General features: G+C 40.0%; 1 protein-coding gene across 3 annotated transcripts in view; it reads left to right on the forward strand.

Moving 5' to 3' along the window:
- The window catches only part of ankrd12 (ankyrin repeat domain 12), a 215,131-nt gene that overhangs the window by 113,403 nt on the left and 83,214 nt on the right, over positions 1 to 18,514 (forward strand). For all 3 annotated transcript variants that reach the window (XM_063059048.1, XM_063059066.1, XM_063059058.1), the window contains exon 3: positions 9,549 to 9,696. In XM_063059048.1, coding sequence (XP_062915118.1) covers positions 9,549 to 9,696 — 148 coding nt within the window. The remainder of the gene's footprint in view (positions 1 to 9,548; positions 9,697 to 18,514) is intronic.

Below are 18,514 nucleotides of genomic sequence, written 5' to 3' on the forward strand. Positions count from 1 at the left end.
AGGCACATACAAGCTGGTGTTTGTTCTGAAATGTTCACTTTTGAAGGCTTCCCACTCACCAAGTACACCTTTACCAGAAAACAGCCGGTCCCAATCCACACTTGTCAGATCCTTTTTGATACCTTTCTCCAATTTAGAATCTCAATCTGCAGACCAGACCTATATTTTCCGTACTTACTTTGAAACTAATGGCATTATGATCACTAGATGTAAAGTGTTCCCCTACACTAACTTCTGTCACCTGCCCTGTTACATTCCCTAATAGGAGATCAAGTATTGCATACTCTCTCATTGGAACTTCTATGTACTGATTAAGGAAACTTCCCTGAACACACTTGGCAAGCTCTGTCCCATCTGGATTTCATGCTTATCCTCCAGTTCTGTATATTCTGAGGTGCTTGAAGAGTCCTATGTGGGATCCCCACATACTGTCCATTCTTGAGTGTCATTTATTTCAATGATTTGGATGTACAAAGCAAGGTTAGGAAGTTTGTAGGAGATAATAAAATAGCTGTTATCTTTAACAGTGACAAGGGTTATCAGGATTTACAGAGGGGTATTGATTAGATGGGTAAGTGGGCCAAGAATTGTAAATAAAGTTTAATTTGGATCCGTGCAAGGTATTACACTTCTGTAAATGATGGGACTTGCACAGTAAGCAATAGGGCCCTGTGCAATGTTGTAGAACAGTGAACCTAAGAGTACAAGTACATGATTCCCTGAAAATTGTATCATAGGTAGAAAAAGTGATTAAGAAACTTTTTGACTTTCTGGCCTTTATCCATCAGGTCACTGAGTTTAGAAGTTGAATGTTATATTGCAATTGTAGAAGACATTGGTGAGAACGCTTTGGAAGCTGGGATATTACGTTAAGATATAGATGATATCACATTTGGAATATTGTAGAACATAGAAATCTACAGCACATTACAGGCCCTTTGGCCCACAATGTTGTGCTGACCATGTAACCTACTCTAGAAACTGTCTGGAATTTCCCTACCGCATAGCCCTCTATTTTTCTAAGCTCCATATACCTATGTAAGAGTCTCATAAAAGACCCTATTGTATCTACTTCCACCGCCGCTGGCAGTGCATTCCATGTACCCAGCACTCTCTGCGAAAATCTTACCTCTGACATCCCCGTTGTACCTACTTCCAAGCACCTAAAATTATGCCCTCACGTATTAGCCATTTCAGCCCGAGGAAAAAGCCTCTGGCTATAAACACGATCAATGCCTCTCATCATATACACCTCTATGAAGTCACCTCTCATTATGTGATGCTCCAAGGAGAAAAGGCCAAGTTCTCCCAACCTATTCTCATATGGCATGCTCTCCAATTCAGGCAACATCCCTGTCATCCTGAGCAGCAGCTTTGAGTATCCTATGGACACGGACCCCAAGGTCTCACTGATCCTGCTCACTACCAAGAGTCTTGCCTTTAATATTATATTCCATCTTCTAATTTGACCTACCAAAATGATCCACTTCACACATCTGGGTTGAACTCCATCTGCCACTTCTCAGCCCAGTTCTGCATCCCCCAACTTCATTGTGTTTAGTTTTGGTTACTCTGTAGAAGAGATTTACGACAATGTTGCTGGGCTTTGAGGAGATGAGTTATAGAGAGAACTTGAGAAGGTATGGCCTTCTTTCCCTGGAGAGCTGGTGAATGAAAGGTGATCTTAGGTGTAAAATTATGTGGGGCAAAATAGGGTTAATGAGTACAGTCTTTCTGAGGATTGGGGAATCAGAACTAGAGGGGAGACATTTGATAGGATCTTAAGAGTCATGTTTTCACCCAGAAAGTTGTCAGTATATGAAATAAGCTGCAGAGGAAGTAGTTAAAATGTACTTGGATAGGCACACAGATAGGAAAGGTTAGATGGATATGGGGCAAATCTATGCACATGTAACTAGATTAGATGGAAATATTGATTGGAATGGACTGGTTGGGTCAAAGGACTTGTTTCCATGCCCTGTGCTCATTGACTACGAACAGTGGGACAGGAAGTCCTTGACCAGATGGGTGGCTAGTATGGTGCTTCTTCTGTTTTTGTTAAGTTTCTGCACGTTCCCAACAAAGAGGTTTGATGTTCTTTGTACTTTGCTGGATGCTGCTGCTCTATTTTGATTGATAGCTAACAAGGGATTGCCAGGAGTGGGTAAGAATGATGCTCTTTTCAAAACAAGCTTTAGGAATTTTCTAAAGCATTTTCTCTATCATCCTGGTAATTATGGAGAGCTTACAATAGAGTGGACATTTCAAGAGCCCAATGCTGGTCATACAAACATGATTCTGATATTGGTCATACAGCCTACCCATGAGAGTTGGTTGACTTGCTCGAAATATTGGTCTGGGAAAGTTTGCTGATGAGACCAAACAATGTGGAAAGTTTTGCAGGAACAGCTGTAGCACCATTTTATTGGCTTGATATACTCACTGTAGATCAGGGGTTTCCAACCTTTATTACGCCATGGACCCCTACCATTAACCAAGTGGACCCCAGGTTTGGAACTCCTGCTACAAACAGTTCATGTCTCCAGTATAGTGTCATACAGCAATACAGGTTTCCCCCACCATCCGAAGGTAGAGCGTTCCTATGAAACGGTTCGTAAGCCGGAATGTCATACAGCAAAGAAGCAATTACCATTAATTTATATAGGAAAATTTTGTGAGCGTTCGCAGACCCAAAAATAACCTACCAAATCATGCCAAATAACACATAAACCTAAAATAATAGTAACATATAGTAAAAGCAGGAATGATATGATGAATAGACCGCCTATATAAAGTAGAAATATCTTTCCACAATCATTGCTGCACTGTTCTCCGTAGTGAAAATCTCACGCAAGCGCTCTCGACAGAAAATCTCACGCAAGTGCCGTCGGTAAAAACACGGCGCAAGCGCTCTCCAGTAACCTTTAAGCTATGAAGCTGCCAAATCATACCAAACAACACGTCAAAATACACAGCCTATATAAAGTAGAAATGATGTATGTACAGTGTAGTATCACTTACCGGAATCAGGAAGCCATTGAGACCACTGGTGATGATGTGTTAGGCTGAGTCATCAGAGGTTGGGGTGGTGCAGTGGCCCGATACCGGGCCACGAAGAATGCAGCGGTACAGCGGTAGCTGGAATGCACTCAGCACATCTTTAAGAGAAAAGCTGAAATAAACAAGCTAATTAAAAGTGCCGCCCGGCACCTAATTAATTAGCTTGTTTATTTCGGCTTTTTTTCTTAAAGATGTGCTGGGTGCCTCCCGGCTACCGCTGCATTCTCTGCGAATCAATATCTGCCCGGAGGTTGGGGTGGTGGGACACTGGGGTGTCATCTGTTTCCATCAGGGCAGATAGGTCATCTTCTTCTGTGTCTACCTGCCTCGATGTCGAAGGTTGAGGTTCATCGTCTGCTGTGGCTGATGTAGAAGGCTTGCTTGACTGCTAAGCCTCGTGCATTTTTAGATCATACAGTTCTTTGTAAGCACTCAAACCATCCTGCAAATATGACCTAAATCGACGTACCCTTTCAAAATTAAAGTCGTACTTTATCATTGCAGCGAAAATCTCACGCAGTTGCTTCACATTCAGTTCCTGGATAACTTCACTTTTGACCCGTTCGCTGCTGCATTCGGTTTCGATTGTTATCCTTTCCTCTTCCAATTGCATCAGCTCTTCGTCTATCAGTTCTTGGTCATGGGATGACAAAACTTCTTCAACATCATCTTTGTCAACTTCCACAAGCCAAACTCACGTTGTCCTTACATCTGCCTTTGTTTCTCCCGTTTTTCTTTATAGCCCATACTTCCTCATTCCTCAAGAAATAGGAATCTCTTAATCCTGTATTAAGCTGTTGTACAACCAAAACTGAAATTTCTGCGGATATAACAGGAGAGCAACTTTAGAAATTACTAACACAAGAAAGTCTGCAAATGCCGGAAGTCCAAAACAACACACACAAAATACAGGAGAAACTCAGCAGGTCAGACAGCATCAATAGAAATGATTAAATAGTCAACGTTTCAGGACTGAGAAGAAAAAGGGAAGCTGCCAGAATAAAAAGGTGGAGGGAGAGAGCCAGTTTTACCAGCAATAATTGGGTCTAGAGCTATCCCCACCAACAAGATTAAATTAACTGCTCAGTTTAAACAGTTAATTGAAGTACTAGAGAGGCATTCAAGCAGATCACCCAGGTGCCAGACCTTGATATCATTTTGTGTTGGGGAGCAAGTAGAGAGGGTTAAGACAAAATCAGGAAACCTATGAATAGTCAGGTGAAACTAATTGTACAATTAGAAAGATGAAAAAGTGCTTGAAAAATCTCTCGTAACTAAAATTAAGGAAAATCCTAAGATGTTATATGATAACAAATAGTCAGTCATTGTCATACTTTATTGATCCCGAGGGAAATTGGTTTTCATTACAGTTGCACCATAAATAATAAATAGTAATGGACCATAAATAGTTAAATGGTAATATGTAAATTATGCCCGTAAATTATGAAATAAGTCCAGGACCAGCCTATCGGCTCAGGGTGTCTAACCCTCCAAGGGAGGAGTGGTAAAGTTTGATGGCCACAGGCAGGAATGACTTCCTATGACGCCCTGTGTTGCATCTCGGAGGAATGAGTCTCTGGCTGAATGTACTCCTGTGCCCACCCAGTACATTATGTAGTGGATGGGAGACATTGACCAAGATGCACATAAATATATATCAGGTACTCGAGAAACAAGTATGGAAATGGAAAAGATTCAGTCGTTTTTCAATTCTCTTTAGATCCACGCAGAATCAAGGAGACAGCTGTTAGGTACTGGTGTTTAGAAATGGAGTAAAGAATACAATTAAAAGTCACTGTGCCTAATGGATATGAAGAGGAAATTACCAGTGAAGCAAGTCATTGAAAAATTATATAGATAATCGTTCAAAAAGGCTGTTTAATTATTAACTATCGGTATGGATTCAATCAGAGACTGTTATCAAACTTTTTTTCCTCAGACTGAGGAATTTAATGCAGACGTGCGAGATGGTGTACTTTGGAAGGACCAACCAGGGTAGGTCTTAGACAGTGAGCGGTAGGTACTGAGGAGTGCAGCAGAACAAAGGAATCTGGGAATACAGGTCCATTATTCATTGAAATTACATCACAAAAAGATAGGGTTGTTGTGAAAGCTTTTGGCACTTTGGCATTCGTAGATCAAAGTACAAGAGTTGGGATATTTTGTTGAAATTGTATAAAATGTTGGTGAGGTTAAATTTGGAGTATTGTTTGCATTTTTGTTCACCTTCTTACAGGAAAGATGTAAATAAAATTGAAAGAGTACCGAGTCAATTTACAAGAACGTTGCCGGGACTGGAGGACCTGAGTTGAATAGGTTAGAACTTTATTCCCTAGAACGTAAAAGATCAAGGGAAAATTTGATAGGGGTACACAAAATTATGAAGATAGTAACAAGGGTAATTATGAGAAGGAATCTAGAATTCCTCCTACACCTTATTGGTGACTGTCCTATGTTTGCATATTGATTATTGGAAATTGTATTTCATGATGTTCTGTCTCAAAATTTTCTTACCTTTGAAAGTTAAAGTCCTTTTTTTAAAGAAAGCACCTTATCCGTTACTGTTTAAAATATAAACACTCATATCTTCAAAATGTTCAGTTCTAGTATTATAGTAAATCTTACGTGCTTTTCATAGCTCCAGTAATGCTAAAAACTGCAAGGAACTCTCCTAGATGTGTCTTTCAAAAGTACTAATTCAGCACTATTGGCATGTCCTCCTTTGATTCCCAGCATTCAGAATTTCCAATTGTTTTATTCAACACTCTTTTTCTACTTCCACTTTGCTTAGAATTACTTGAATTTAAAATTAGTATTGTCACAGGTTCTGAGGTACAGTGAAATAGCCTATCATTGCATACAGAAGTTTAGACATTGTCTCTGTTACTTGGGGGTAAACTTATTCACTACTACTTTGTCTGTAGGAGCTGGACCAAGACTGATGGTGTTTTGGTAGAACCTAATCTAAAGGCACAAAACAAAATAAGACTTAAATTACCTTCAGCAGGAGGACCTGTAGCCTTTCTGAAGGTTTGATGATTGCTTTCATTCAGTTACAAAGCACAATTGATTGATTTTTTTGTCTCTGTTGACCAGTAAATATGTCTGAAGGCCATTTTCTCCCACCCTTTTACTAAAATAATGCTACCAACTGGGTACTTAGTAAGATTTTCAATAAGAAATTGCATTTAAGTGATACAGAAATTAATTATAGTAACCACTCATGACAAAAACTGTTTCACAATATCAATGGCATTTACTGTGCTGTCATGCTTTTTTAAATGCCTTGCTGTAAAAGCCTTCTTAAGCAGGGGTCCCCAACCTTTTTTGTATTGCGGACCGGTTTAATATTGACAATATTCTTGCGGACCCGCTGACCGGGGGGGTGGGGGCGGGGTAGGGTTGCCAACGGACAAGAGTCGCAGTCAAATACGTTGAGTTTACCCCGAGAAAGACTACAATGACCATGAAGCCTTGCGCGGGCACCAGTGCGTGTGTGTAACCTGACGATATTTTTTCCTCCTCCTACAAATGGTTTTTGGCAATTCTGCTCGGGGGGTGGGGGGGGGGTTGTTAATCACGACCGAAATATAGGTGATAAGTGGCTAATACACTCAATTTCGTTTCTAAAAGGGTTTATCTAACGAATTTAATATTAAACACACAGCGCATATTTTCCACGCATGAATATAGTGATAAGTCAATTATCAGGGGAGGACAGGGGAGCTTGAAGTAAGTGTTGAACGAACTTCCAGTAGAAGTGGCAGAAGCAGGTTCGATGTTATCATTTAAAGAAAAATTGGATAGGTATATGGACAGGAAAGGAATGGAGGGTTATGGGCTGAGTGCAGGTCGGTGGGACTAGGTGAGAGTAGCGTTCGGCACGGACTAGAAGGACAGAGATGGCCTGTTTCCGTGCTGTAATTATTATATGGTTATAAGTCAATAGCATCATAACATTTTAAGTAACGTTTGGATATTAAACACACAGAACATATTTTCTCCATATGAACATATAAAATCATTGCAACACACCAATATCGCTGAATCAGTGGGAGCTCTGGGCTTGTTTCCCTGCAACAAGACGGTCCTATTGAGGGGTGATAAGGAGACAGTGATACTGTACTCGAAGGGGGTTCCTCATGTCCAGTCTATTCCGCAATTTAGTTTTCATTGCATTCATTGCAGAAAAATGTTGGAAATGAAAACAACGTTTTCAGTGCTTTCGTGGCTATCTCAGAATATTTAGCCTTGACTTTGATCCAGAATGCCAGCAGAGATGTTATGTCAAACATACTTCTCAGCCGGCCGTCATTTGCAAGCTCAAGGAGTTGATCTTCCCGCGCTGACATGGATGACGCGTGCGTAATGACCTCATGTGCGTTCAAGCTCAATACAGTAGTGCGTAACAAGGAATGAGGAAAGGTGCAGCTGAGTCATACCGCCAAATCATATCGTTTCCTCGCAGCCCGGCACAGGTCCGCGGCTCGGTGGTTGGGGACCACTGTTCTTAAGTATGAAACACCTTGGAAGAATCTTTTTGGCAAACCATGGAAGTTATTAGATGTATCAGAAATCACTAATTCATTAAAAGATGTGATAGAAATAGAAATTCAGATCTTCAGAATCATTGAGTGTGGATGATGGAGATATAGGTTTCATTATAATCTCTAAATAATAGTGTTTATATGTTTAAAATAATAGCTCAACACCGATTCAGAGCTTGAAATATAAGCAGTTACTTGGCCATCTGTACAACAGAAAGGAATCGGTGGAGCGTAATGCTGGCACCATGCATTATACAGAGAGATATTTTGAGCATATTTTCAAAATGCAGTATCCCAAAAGGCAGCATCCTTCATTAAGGACCCTCACCATTCAGGGCATAACCTCTTCTCAGTACTCCCATAAGGAAGCTGGTACAGCAGCCTGAAGATGCACACTGAGTATTTTAGGAACAGCTTCTTTCCTCAGTCGTCAGATTTCTGAATGATGCATGAACCCAAGAATGCTACCTTATTATTTTACAATTTTTGCACTATTTATGTACTTGTTTCTTATTGTAACTTGTACTGACTTATAGTAATTATTGTAAAGGGTGGCACAGTAACGTAACGGCTAGCATAACGCTTTTCAGTGCCAGCGATCAGGATTCAGTGCTCACTGTTGTCTGTAAGGAGTTTGTGTGTTCTTCCCATGACAGTGTGGTTTCCTCTGGGTGCTCTGTTTTGATCTCACCTTCCAAAGACATAAGGATTAGTAAAGGTTAGTAAGTTTTGGGCATGTCATGTTGGCAGCGTAAGCATGGTGACACTTGCGGGCTGCCCCAACACACATTCGGACTGAGTAGGTTGAAGCAAACAATGCGTTTCTCCGTATGTTTCAATGTACATGTGACAATAAGTTAATATTTAAACATTTAATCTTTATTGTGTATTGCGCTGTACTACTACTGCAAATAAACAAATTTCATAATGTATGTCAGTGATAATAAACCTGATTCTGATTCATTCCTGAGATCATCAGGATATCAGTAAGATTGAAAGAGTGCAGAGAAGATTTACTGGAATGTTGCCGGGTCTTCAGGAGTTGAGTTACAGGGAAAGATTGAACAGGTTAGGACTTTATTCCTTGGAGCGTAGAAGAATGAGGGGAGATTTGATAGAGGTTTACAAAATTATGAGGGGTATAGACAGAGTAAATGTGAATAGGCTCTTTCCATTTAGATTAAGAGAGATAAATACAAGAGGACATGGCTTTAAGGTGAAGGGGGAAAGGTTTAGGGGGAATATCAGGGGGAACTTCTTCACTCAGAGAGTGGTGGGAGTGTGGAACGAGCTGCTATCTGACGTGGTAAATGCAGGCTCACTCTTAAGCATTAAGAGTAAATTGGATAGGTACATGGATGGGAGAGGTCTGGAGGGTTATGGATTGGATGCAGGTCAATGGGATTAGCAGAATAAAGTTCGGCACAGACTAGAAGGGCCGAACGGCCTGTTTTCTGTGCTGTAGTGTTCTGTGGTTCTAAGATTGCAGGCTATATTTTAAGATGTTACCATGCTGGAATTATAATCTGCTTTCTTATTTACAAAAGTTATCTCTGCACTCAAAAAATTGCAGCAGAATGCCATATTTAAAGGTCTCCGGGCTGGATACCAAGAAAATCGACTTCAGAATATAGAAGAAAGCTCATTGCAGAAGTGAGAAAATGAATTTGGGAACATTCCATGCAAAGCAAATCAAGACATATTTCAGCACATGCCCATCATTTGTGCTTATCAGGAATATTCAAAGCATTTGGTGATGTTAAATGGAAAAAGCATAGTGCAGTTTAATTTGGAGTCAATTCATATTTTAATATGAGCAGAGAGATTGCATCTTCCCTTTATCATATTTGCACTTATGAAATGTACCTTTCCATAACACATGATAAGTATTACTGTGGCTTGGTATTTTTAGGTTAATGTATATATTTTGCCTCATTTTAGAATAAAGAGAAAGTTACATCCTACAACAGAACACCTAAGATAGACCGCAGTGAGCTGGAAAAAGAAGTGAAAGAGAAAACTTCTATGAAACGTAAACTTCCATTCACTGTCAGTCCATCCAGGAGTGAGCAAAGAGAATCCGACACAGGTAAATCAGATGTTTTATGTGGAAATGTAACAAATTATCTTATTGTAGATTAGTATTTTTATAGATGATTGGAAAAAATAAGCAGTTGGTGTATTAGTAAACATGGATAAAGAATAAAATATGCAGAACTATGAAAGAAGAATTTAACTTATTTGAGCAACCCAATGCAGCCAACTTTGTTAATTATATTTTATCAGTTAATTTTCCAGCTAGATGTACATTTGCCTCTATCACATTGTGTGATGCATCCAGATTGAGGACGCCCTCCATTAGTCAAAGTCGACCGTGATGTTTCTTCCTAGTTGTTTACATGATATGCAAAGCAGGGCAGCATGATAAGAAGAGCAAGCTGTTGCCCATGCAGCAGGCTCCCCTTTCCACACAACTGATGAATCCAAAGGGACAGCAGAGACTGATAAAATTTGGCACTTGAGATGTCGCAGGAGTTGACTACGTTGAACTCGATGTAGGACCGCTTTAAGAACTCTAGCTCTGGATTCTTCCTTGATGTTTACTCCCATGAGAGGGTATAGCTGCAAGGCAGTGGAGATTTGAGATCAGACTGTTCCTTCCCTTTGATGGGCTGCCAACCACAGCTAACGAGGCCCATCAAACTGAAGTGACTGGTGCCAGTAACATGCCTTTGCCCCTTCTCCTATCAGTAGAAACTGTACTGCTGGGCTTAGTAGCTAAGCTATATGTGAAGGTCGACTGCTGGACTTGGTTGTCGGATGCTACTTGAGATGCACACCATTGGGAGCATTTAGTAGATTGTGGAAGCTTATTCCCACTACCTCCCCTGGTGATGACAACCTTTAGAAACCTGCATCCAGATTATGCATAGTTATATACTACCCTGAAGTGAAATAATTGTGTTTAGTCGTCCATTCAGCTTCTTTCCCCTGAAACCTTTTTTTTCTCTCCCCATTGTTTTTCTCGGGCATATAGTAAATAATTTCTCCAATTATATCTTGTCAATATGGAAAATCAGGAGATCCTTTAAGGCCAATTTATACTTCTGTGTCAAATCGCTGCCATAGGTATGGCGAGCCGCGTACCCTATGCCTTAGCCTGACACGCACCTCCCCAAAAATGTAACTACGCGTTGCGGTGACCCAGACTGCAACAACTGCTTGGTAGCATCGCATTTCCCCCTACACTGCAGTAGCTTGCCATTGGGCAACTGAAGGGCAGGGAAGGATCTCTGGCTGCAATGCTTTCCGTAAAGCTTTACAGACCTCCAAAATTATGGAGGACCCTGCGCTTGATGCCAGTTTGTAGCTAACTGCTACAGCCTGTTGACTTCCACCTGAAACTAAAACTCGAATGGTGATTGCCAGTCTCTGAGTATACTGTGTTTACACTGATGTGAAATAAATGGTTGGAGACGATGAACCAAATCGTCGAATCTACCTGCCGACATCCGAAAATATTTAAAATGCATTTCCTCGTCCGTGTCTCTCAGTGGCCGGGCAAGCACAGAAAATTCACCCTCCTTCAGTTTCAGTCGCCATTGTTTGAAATTTGAGTTTCTTCGTGTTGAGTTCCAACACAAAGAAACTCAACACAGTGGCATAGAAACCCCGCCGCCAACTAGCATTTTGGCGGTGAATTGCAGAGCAATGCAGACACACCAATGCACAAGTATAAATGCTCACAACGGCGTAAGCCACTTGCGTAGGGTACGGCGAAGGCTACTACGCAGAAGTATAAATCAGCCTTTAGAGATCCACAATTAAGTTTTTTAGTTGCAAATGAACAACTTCTATTGTCTTCCCACCAGATCTTGTGTCTGATGCCAAGTATGAGAATAACATTTGCTACAATGTTGCCAATGGCATTATGTTCTTCTTGCATGATGATAACCAGCCCTGCAGTCTGTATTCCATATAGAGAAAATCCTATGCTTGGTATTACTCTCTTGATTTTAATTCCATTTACTATCACAACTAAGATCTCAGCTGCTTCTCTCACATTATGTGCAGATGGGATCAATGATTCATCTACCAATATATCAAGATTATTTTTCTACACTGTAGGATAAGTTAATGCCTTATAAAACGGAGAGATTGCAATTTAATGCAGTTTGAAAAAAGATGAAATTACAATCATAACAATGTTACTGGGTAGTTTTCCATGTATTGGTATATATCTGCTGCAACATTTTCACTTGTATGCAGCCACAACAGAGGCCTACATCTGCAATACATTGATTTCAGTGTTGATCAAAAACCACTGTAGTTTATTATAAATAAAAACAAAATACTAGAAGCAGTCAGCAGGTCAGACAGAAAGGAGTCAGAGATAAGGTTTCAGATTGAAGACCCTTCATCAAAACTGGGAGAGAGGAAAAAAACTAAGTTAATTTTAAATTGCAGAGAGCTGGCTGCTGCTTTCTCCCTGGAGAGACATGGAGCTCATTTAATTTACCTTCCCACTCCCACATTACTGCCACATTAGTCATTTCGTCTCACTCTGAGATGTAATCTCTGTTCAATCTAACCCTTCCCCTCCTTCTCTGCTACTGAAAACTGACCTGTTTTCTCTCTTTCCCACTTCTGATGAAGGGTTTGAGACCTGAAGTATTAACTATTTACTTACTACAAACTTTGACAGGCATAAGTGTTTCTAGCATCTGCAAATTTTTGATTTTCATTCGCAGTTCTAGGAAGGGGTGGATAAGATGAGGGAAATATTAGTCAAAGAGTGAGACTAGGTTGCCATTGGTCCGTCAGGCATAAAGATTGATGGGGGCAGTGGAGGATGATAATAGCGAAGGAGTATGTAATGGCTATGGTACGTGCCTAGAAGGTAAGGTTATACTAATGAAGTGAAAGAAAACTCAGATAGTGTCACGGATTGATGGCACAACAGAAATAGTCTGTTCTGATAGAGACAGAAAAAGCAAGTAAGAAATTTTGATATTGAGCTGATGGTGAGGTGCTGTTACTCAATCTTACATTGGGCCTCAGTATAACAGTGCAGAAAGGCAAAGACTAATGGGAGTGGGTTGGGGAATTAAGGTGGCAGACAGTAGTAAACTCAGTCATTCTTACAGAATGAACATGGTTACACTGCATATCCGGAATTCGTTCCTTCCATGTAGAGCATTGTGAGCACTGAATGGAGTACAGGTTTCCCCCCGCCATCCGAAGGTAGAGTGTTGGTATGAAACGGTTCGTAAGCGGAAATGTCGTAAAGCGAAGAAGCAATTACCATTTATTTATATGGGAAAATTTTGTGAGCGTTCACAGACCCAAAAATAACCTACCAAATCATGCCAAATAACACATAAAACCTAAAATAACAGTAACATATAGTAAAAGCAGGAATGATATGATAAATACACAGTCTATATAAAGTAGAAATACTTTTCCACAGTCAGTACTGAACTGTTCTCTGTAGCGAAAATCTCATGAAAGCGCCATCGGCAGAAAATCTCACGCAAGCGCTGTTGGCAAAAACACGCCGCAAGCGCTCTCCAGTAACCTTTAAGCTATGAAGCTGCCAAATCATACCAAATAACACGTAAAAATACACAGCCTATATAAAGTAGAAATAATGTATGTACAGTGTAGTATCACTTACCGGAATTGGGAAGACAGCGCCGAGCACACTGATGATGGTGTGTTAGACTGAGTCGGAGTTTGGGTGGTGCAGTGGCCCCCACCCTCCAGGCTGCCGACTGATACATTGCCGTGAAGCATGCAGGGGTACAGCGGTAGCCGGGAGGTACACGGCACATCTTTAAGAAAAAAGCCAAAACAAACATGGTAATTAATTAGGTGCCGCTGGGCACATAATTGTCGGCCCAGATCAGTGCCGATTTCCGATTGCGTCGTCTCTGATCTGGGCCGACAATTATGTGTCGGCGGCACCTAATTAATTAGCATGTTTATTTCGGCTTTTTTCTTAAAGATGTGCTGTGTGCCTCCCGGCTACTGCTGTATTCTCCGTGAATCAGTATCTGTCCGTGGCCTGGGGGTTGGGGTGGTGGGGCACTGGGGTGTTATCTCGTCGCCTGTTTCCATCAGAGCAGGCAGCTCATCTTCTCCTATGACTGCCCGCCTCAGATGTCAAAGGTCGAGGTTCGTCGTCTGCTGTGGCTGATGTGGAAGGCTTGCTTGACTGCTGAGCCTCGCGCATTTTTCTATCACACAGTTCTTTGTAAGGACTCAGACCATCCTGCAAATATCCCCTAAACCGACGTACCCTTTCAAAATTAAAGTCGTACTTTATCAATACTCATTCAGTTTCGATTGTTATCCTTTTTTCTTCCAATTGCATCAGCTCTATATCTGTCAGTTCTTGGTCATGAGATGCCAAAACCTCTTCAACATCATCTTCGTCAGCTTCCACAAACCAAACTCACTTTGTCCTTACTTCGTTCACCATGATCGAAACACTTAATTATGTCTAGTTTTACGCTAAGTGTAACACCCTTACGACCTCTTGCTTTTCCGATACCATAGAACTCATCTTGCAAACGGCTGCTCACAGGCATGTGTTAAAGCAATGCCGGCAACAATGCAGTTCCGAATCCAGGGGAGAGCGGCTGCTCGGGGCGCGAGCTGCCTTTTATTGTGCGCTGATTTTTTATTGTGTGCTGCTTTTTTTTTGTAACAGTGAAAACACCTTCTGAAAGCGAAAACAGGGTACTAACAGGGTACTACAGGGTCTTTCGTAACAGTGAGGTTTCATAAAGCGAACGTTCGAAAAGCGGGGGACGCCTATATACTAGATTGGAAGAAATGCAAGTGAATCACTGTTGGGACTGTTTGGGTCCATAGATGGTGGAAAAGGAAGAAGCGAAGGGACAGGTATTGCTTCTATTGTTTTTGCATGGGAAAATGTGATTAGGTGGAGAGCAGTTGTTGGGATCAAAAGAGTCAACCAGGTTGTCATAAAGGAAATGTTTGAAATGCTGAATTCTTGCTGGAATTGGTGGAAATTGCAAAGGATCATCAATTGGATATGAAGGCTGGTGGGATGCAAGGTGAGGAATAAGAAGAGCAGTGAGAATGAAAGTGTAGGAAATAGATGAGATACAGTCAAGGGATCTGGCCACTATGGTTGAAGGAAAGCCATGGTTCAGCCAGAAAGACTGGCATAGCTTCAGCCCACAAGGGTTTCCATAGCGACACTTTTGATCTGGAAAATGAGAATGGAGTTGAAATTATTCAACTTTTTTTTATAATATAATTTTTATTGAGTTTTCAAAAAGAATACATGAAAGATAAAATCTACCCTCCCCCCCCTTAACCCTACCCCCCCCCTCCATATATAGTCCTACCTAAAAGGAAGAAGAGAAAAAAAAAAGAAGAGCCGCCTGGGTATTGGAAGGTTTCCACATGCTCCATGGGATTCAAAATAAATTTGGTATAATTATTCGTTACTTTCCCCAAGGGACCAAGATTTTTTTCGGAGCACTTAAATATGCCATCCTATCTTTTGTAAATAAGGGCGCCAAATATTCAAAAATGTTACATATTTATCTCTTAAATTATAAGTAATTTTTTCGAGTGGAATAGAACTAGCCATTTCATTATTCCAACGATCCATACTTAAATACGAATCAGATTTCCAAGTAACTGCTATAGTCTTCTTAGCTACTGCCAATGCAATTTTTATAAATTCTTTCTGATATTTATTCAATTTAAGTTTCGGCTTTATCCCTTCAATATCACCTAATAGAAATAATACAGGGTTATGTGGAAGTTGAGTTCCAGTAATTTGTTCCAATAAGACTCTTAAATTTATCCAAAAGGGTTGAATTTTAAAACAAGACCAAGTAGGATGTAAAAAAGTACCAATTTCTTGATTACACTGAAAGCATTTATCGGATAGATTTGAATTTAATCTATTTATTTTTTGTGGTGTAATATATAATTGGTGTAAAAAATTATATTCTACTAATCTAAGTCGAACATTTATTGTATTTGTCATACTGTCAAGACAAAGTCTTGACCAATTTGTTTCATCAATATTAATATTCAGAGCTGTTTCCCATTTTTGCTTTGACTTATGGATTCCTTGTTTAATTGTCTGTTCTTGAATCAAATTATACATACAAGAAATAAATTTTTTAATTTTCCCTTTTTGAATTAAAATTTCAATTTCATTAGGTTTTGGCAAAAACATTGTTTGACCCAGCTTACCTTTTAAGTAAGCCCTTAATTGAAGGTAACAAAAGAAAGTATTATTTGATATTTTATATTTATCCTTTAATTGTTCAAATGACATCAATATACCTCGTTCATAACAATCTCCTATAAATTTAATCCCTTTTTGGTACCAATTATATAAAAGTTGATTGTCCATTGTAAAAGGAGTAAGTCTGTTTTGGAACAAAGGTCTCCTTGCTAATAGAGATTTCTGTGTTTCATTATCAACATTTATCTTATTCCATAGATCAATCAAATGTGTTAATATTGGAGATTCTTTCTTTTCCCGTATCCATTTAGATTCCCATTTATATATAAAATCTTCAGGTCTATTTTCTCCTATCTTGTCTAATTCTATTTTAATCCATGCTGGTTTTCGATCATCGAAGAAAGATGCAATAAATCTAAGTTGATTTGCTTTATAATAATTTTTAAAGTTTGGAAGTTGTAACCCTCCTAACCCAAATTTACATGTCAATTTTTCCAATGATATTCTTGACATATTACCTTTCCAAAGAAATTTTCTCACACATTTATTTAACTCTTGAAAAAATTTCTGTGGCAGTTGTATTGGTAATGTTTGAAACAAATACTGTAATCTAGGAAATATATTCATTTTTACAACATTGACTCTACCTACTAATGTTATTGGTAGTATCATCCATTTGTCAAAATCTTCTTGAATTTTTTTCAATAGTGGTAAATAATTAATTTACACTGGCATAGCTTCAGCCCACAAGGGTTTCCATAGCGACACTTTTGATCTGGAAAATGAGAATGGAGTTGAAATGATTCAACTTGAAGGTGTTTTCAGCCAAGCAAGTAAGTGTGTGCATGTGTGTGTTTGAAGGGGAATTGATTGGCGCTTGTTCAAGAAGCTGGTTTTTAGACACTCTGTAGTATGGAGATGTAGGGTTGTTTATCTGCTGTGAAGGTGGGCCTTTTGGGACCAGGGAGTTGTCAAAGTGGCAGAGAACATCAGAAATAGTTGGTTGGCATCCATCTGTTTCAAAAGACAGTGGGTGAATGTGATCATCATCACAAGCCTGGGCGAAAGGTATGGAGATCCTGAGATGCCCAGTTGTCAAGATCCTCCTCTCAGCCTCACCAGTGTCGTCCAAAGGAAAGCTAATGAAGCAATGTATTTGGCACCAGCTTGGCTGCAGGAGCAACTGGAAGGATGTTCAATGACATTCAGCCGCCTTAGGGACTCACTCTGGATTTGCTGTCTGGAGCAAATCCATAGCTTTTACTCCCGTGGCTTTCATCTCTCTAGAGGATGCCCACAAGACAGTGGGGCCATTTACCCATAGCTGGGGATCTGGTTTACGAGCAGCAAGGCGTGTCCACACACCGGTGGGCCTGCGTGCTCTGTGTGCAGGGACCAGACCTCCTCCCCGTCCTCTGTAGTTCAGCTTGACCAAAAGGAGTACAGTTTCTGTGTGTTGCCAGCGAGGACGAACTATATGAGGTTTGCTGTTGGAGAGGCTATGTACTGGCGGGGAGACACTTGCACATTCAGCTGTCCTTTTCGCAAGACTGCTAACCAGCGGTGGTAGGTGAAAGTAAGAGTGACGAACATTACTCACTACACTACCACACTAGACGTGTCACAACAACCAATTTGATATCAGAAATGCAGTGGATATAAATGGGAAAGAGCTGAGGTCAGGTCAGAAGGCATAATTTTAATGGGCAAGAGCAGGCCAAAACAATGGGGCTGCCAGAACGGAGTCGTCTTTAGGATCTTGGGCAGACATTAGAAGTGGACTGTGCAGTGGTGGACCACAATTTATCTTGTTGTTCTCAGATTGTCTTCTAGCAACAGAAAAACTGATTGCGTGGCAATGTGTCTGTCAACCAGTAAGCAAAGGAGACTCATTTAATACCATACGCATAGTTAAAGAAGGGAATCAACCCATGCTGCTTTCAAAATATGTAGTAACTTTCACTTTAAAATGATATGGTATTGTTTGATTATTTGTTTTGGCATCATCTGGAAGTGTAGAAACCTTTTAAGTATGAAAGTACTGGAGTTGTAAAGAACTTGCTGTTCTACTTTTGTTTTCAGACAGTTCCCATCAAAACGAAGTCTATCTCTATTCACTAGGTCACTAACTGTAATTAAATGTCATTTTCTGGAATGCAAAATAACAAGCCCTGAGAAGGGTGTGACTGCGCAGGTTATAAACATTTTCTTTCAGGCAAAACAATTGCTAATTAATTGTAAGTGTATCTTTATATTACATTGATACAAAATTCATACAGATATTTTTAAAAATCTGAATGTAATAGTTGACGGGGGGAGAGAGTGTGACTGAAAGCAAAATGTTAACATTTTTACTAACCATTCATTTTAAGCATGTACTACCACCCTATAAACTTACAATTATAGTGTGGGGTAATGTAGTTGGATAGATGACACATATCGTTCATAATAGAAAATGTTCTATGTAATTCACAAACAGCAGCATTGAGTGCTTGTGTTCACTTTAAGACACAGTGTCTAACATAATGATGACTGCATAAGGCAATTGCTTTGGTTTTGTTTGTACTGGAAGTAAAAGGCTGAGGCTTTTGTTAAGTATATAGAGTGACTCCTAAATGTCTTATTCACAAAATCCTACATTGGTGACCTTGACACTGTCAGACAA

The sequence above is a fragment of the Mobula hypostoma genome, chromosome 1 (assembly GCF_963921235.1).
Source record: "Mobula hypostoma chromosome 1, sMobHyp1.1, whole genome shotgun sequence".
In the NCBI taxonomy this organism is placed as follows: Eukaryota; Metazoa; Chordata; class Chondrichthyes; order Myliobatiformes; family Myliobatidae; genus Mobula; species Mobula hypostoma.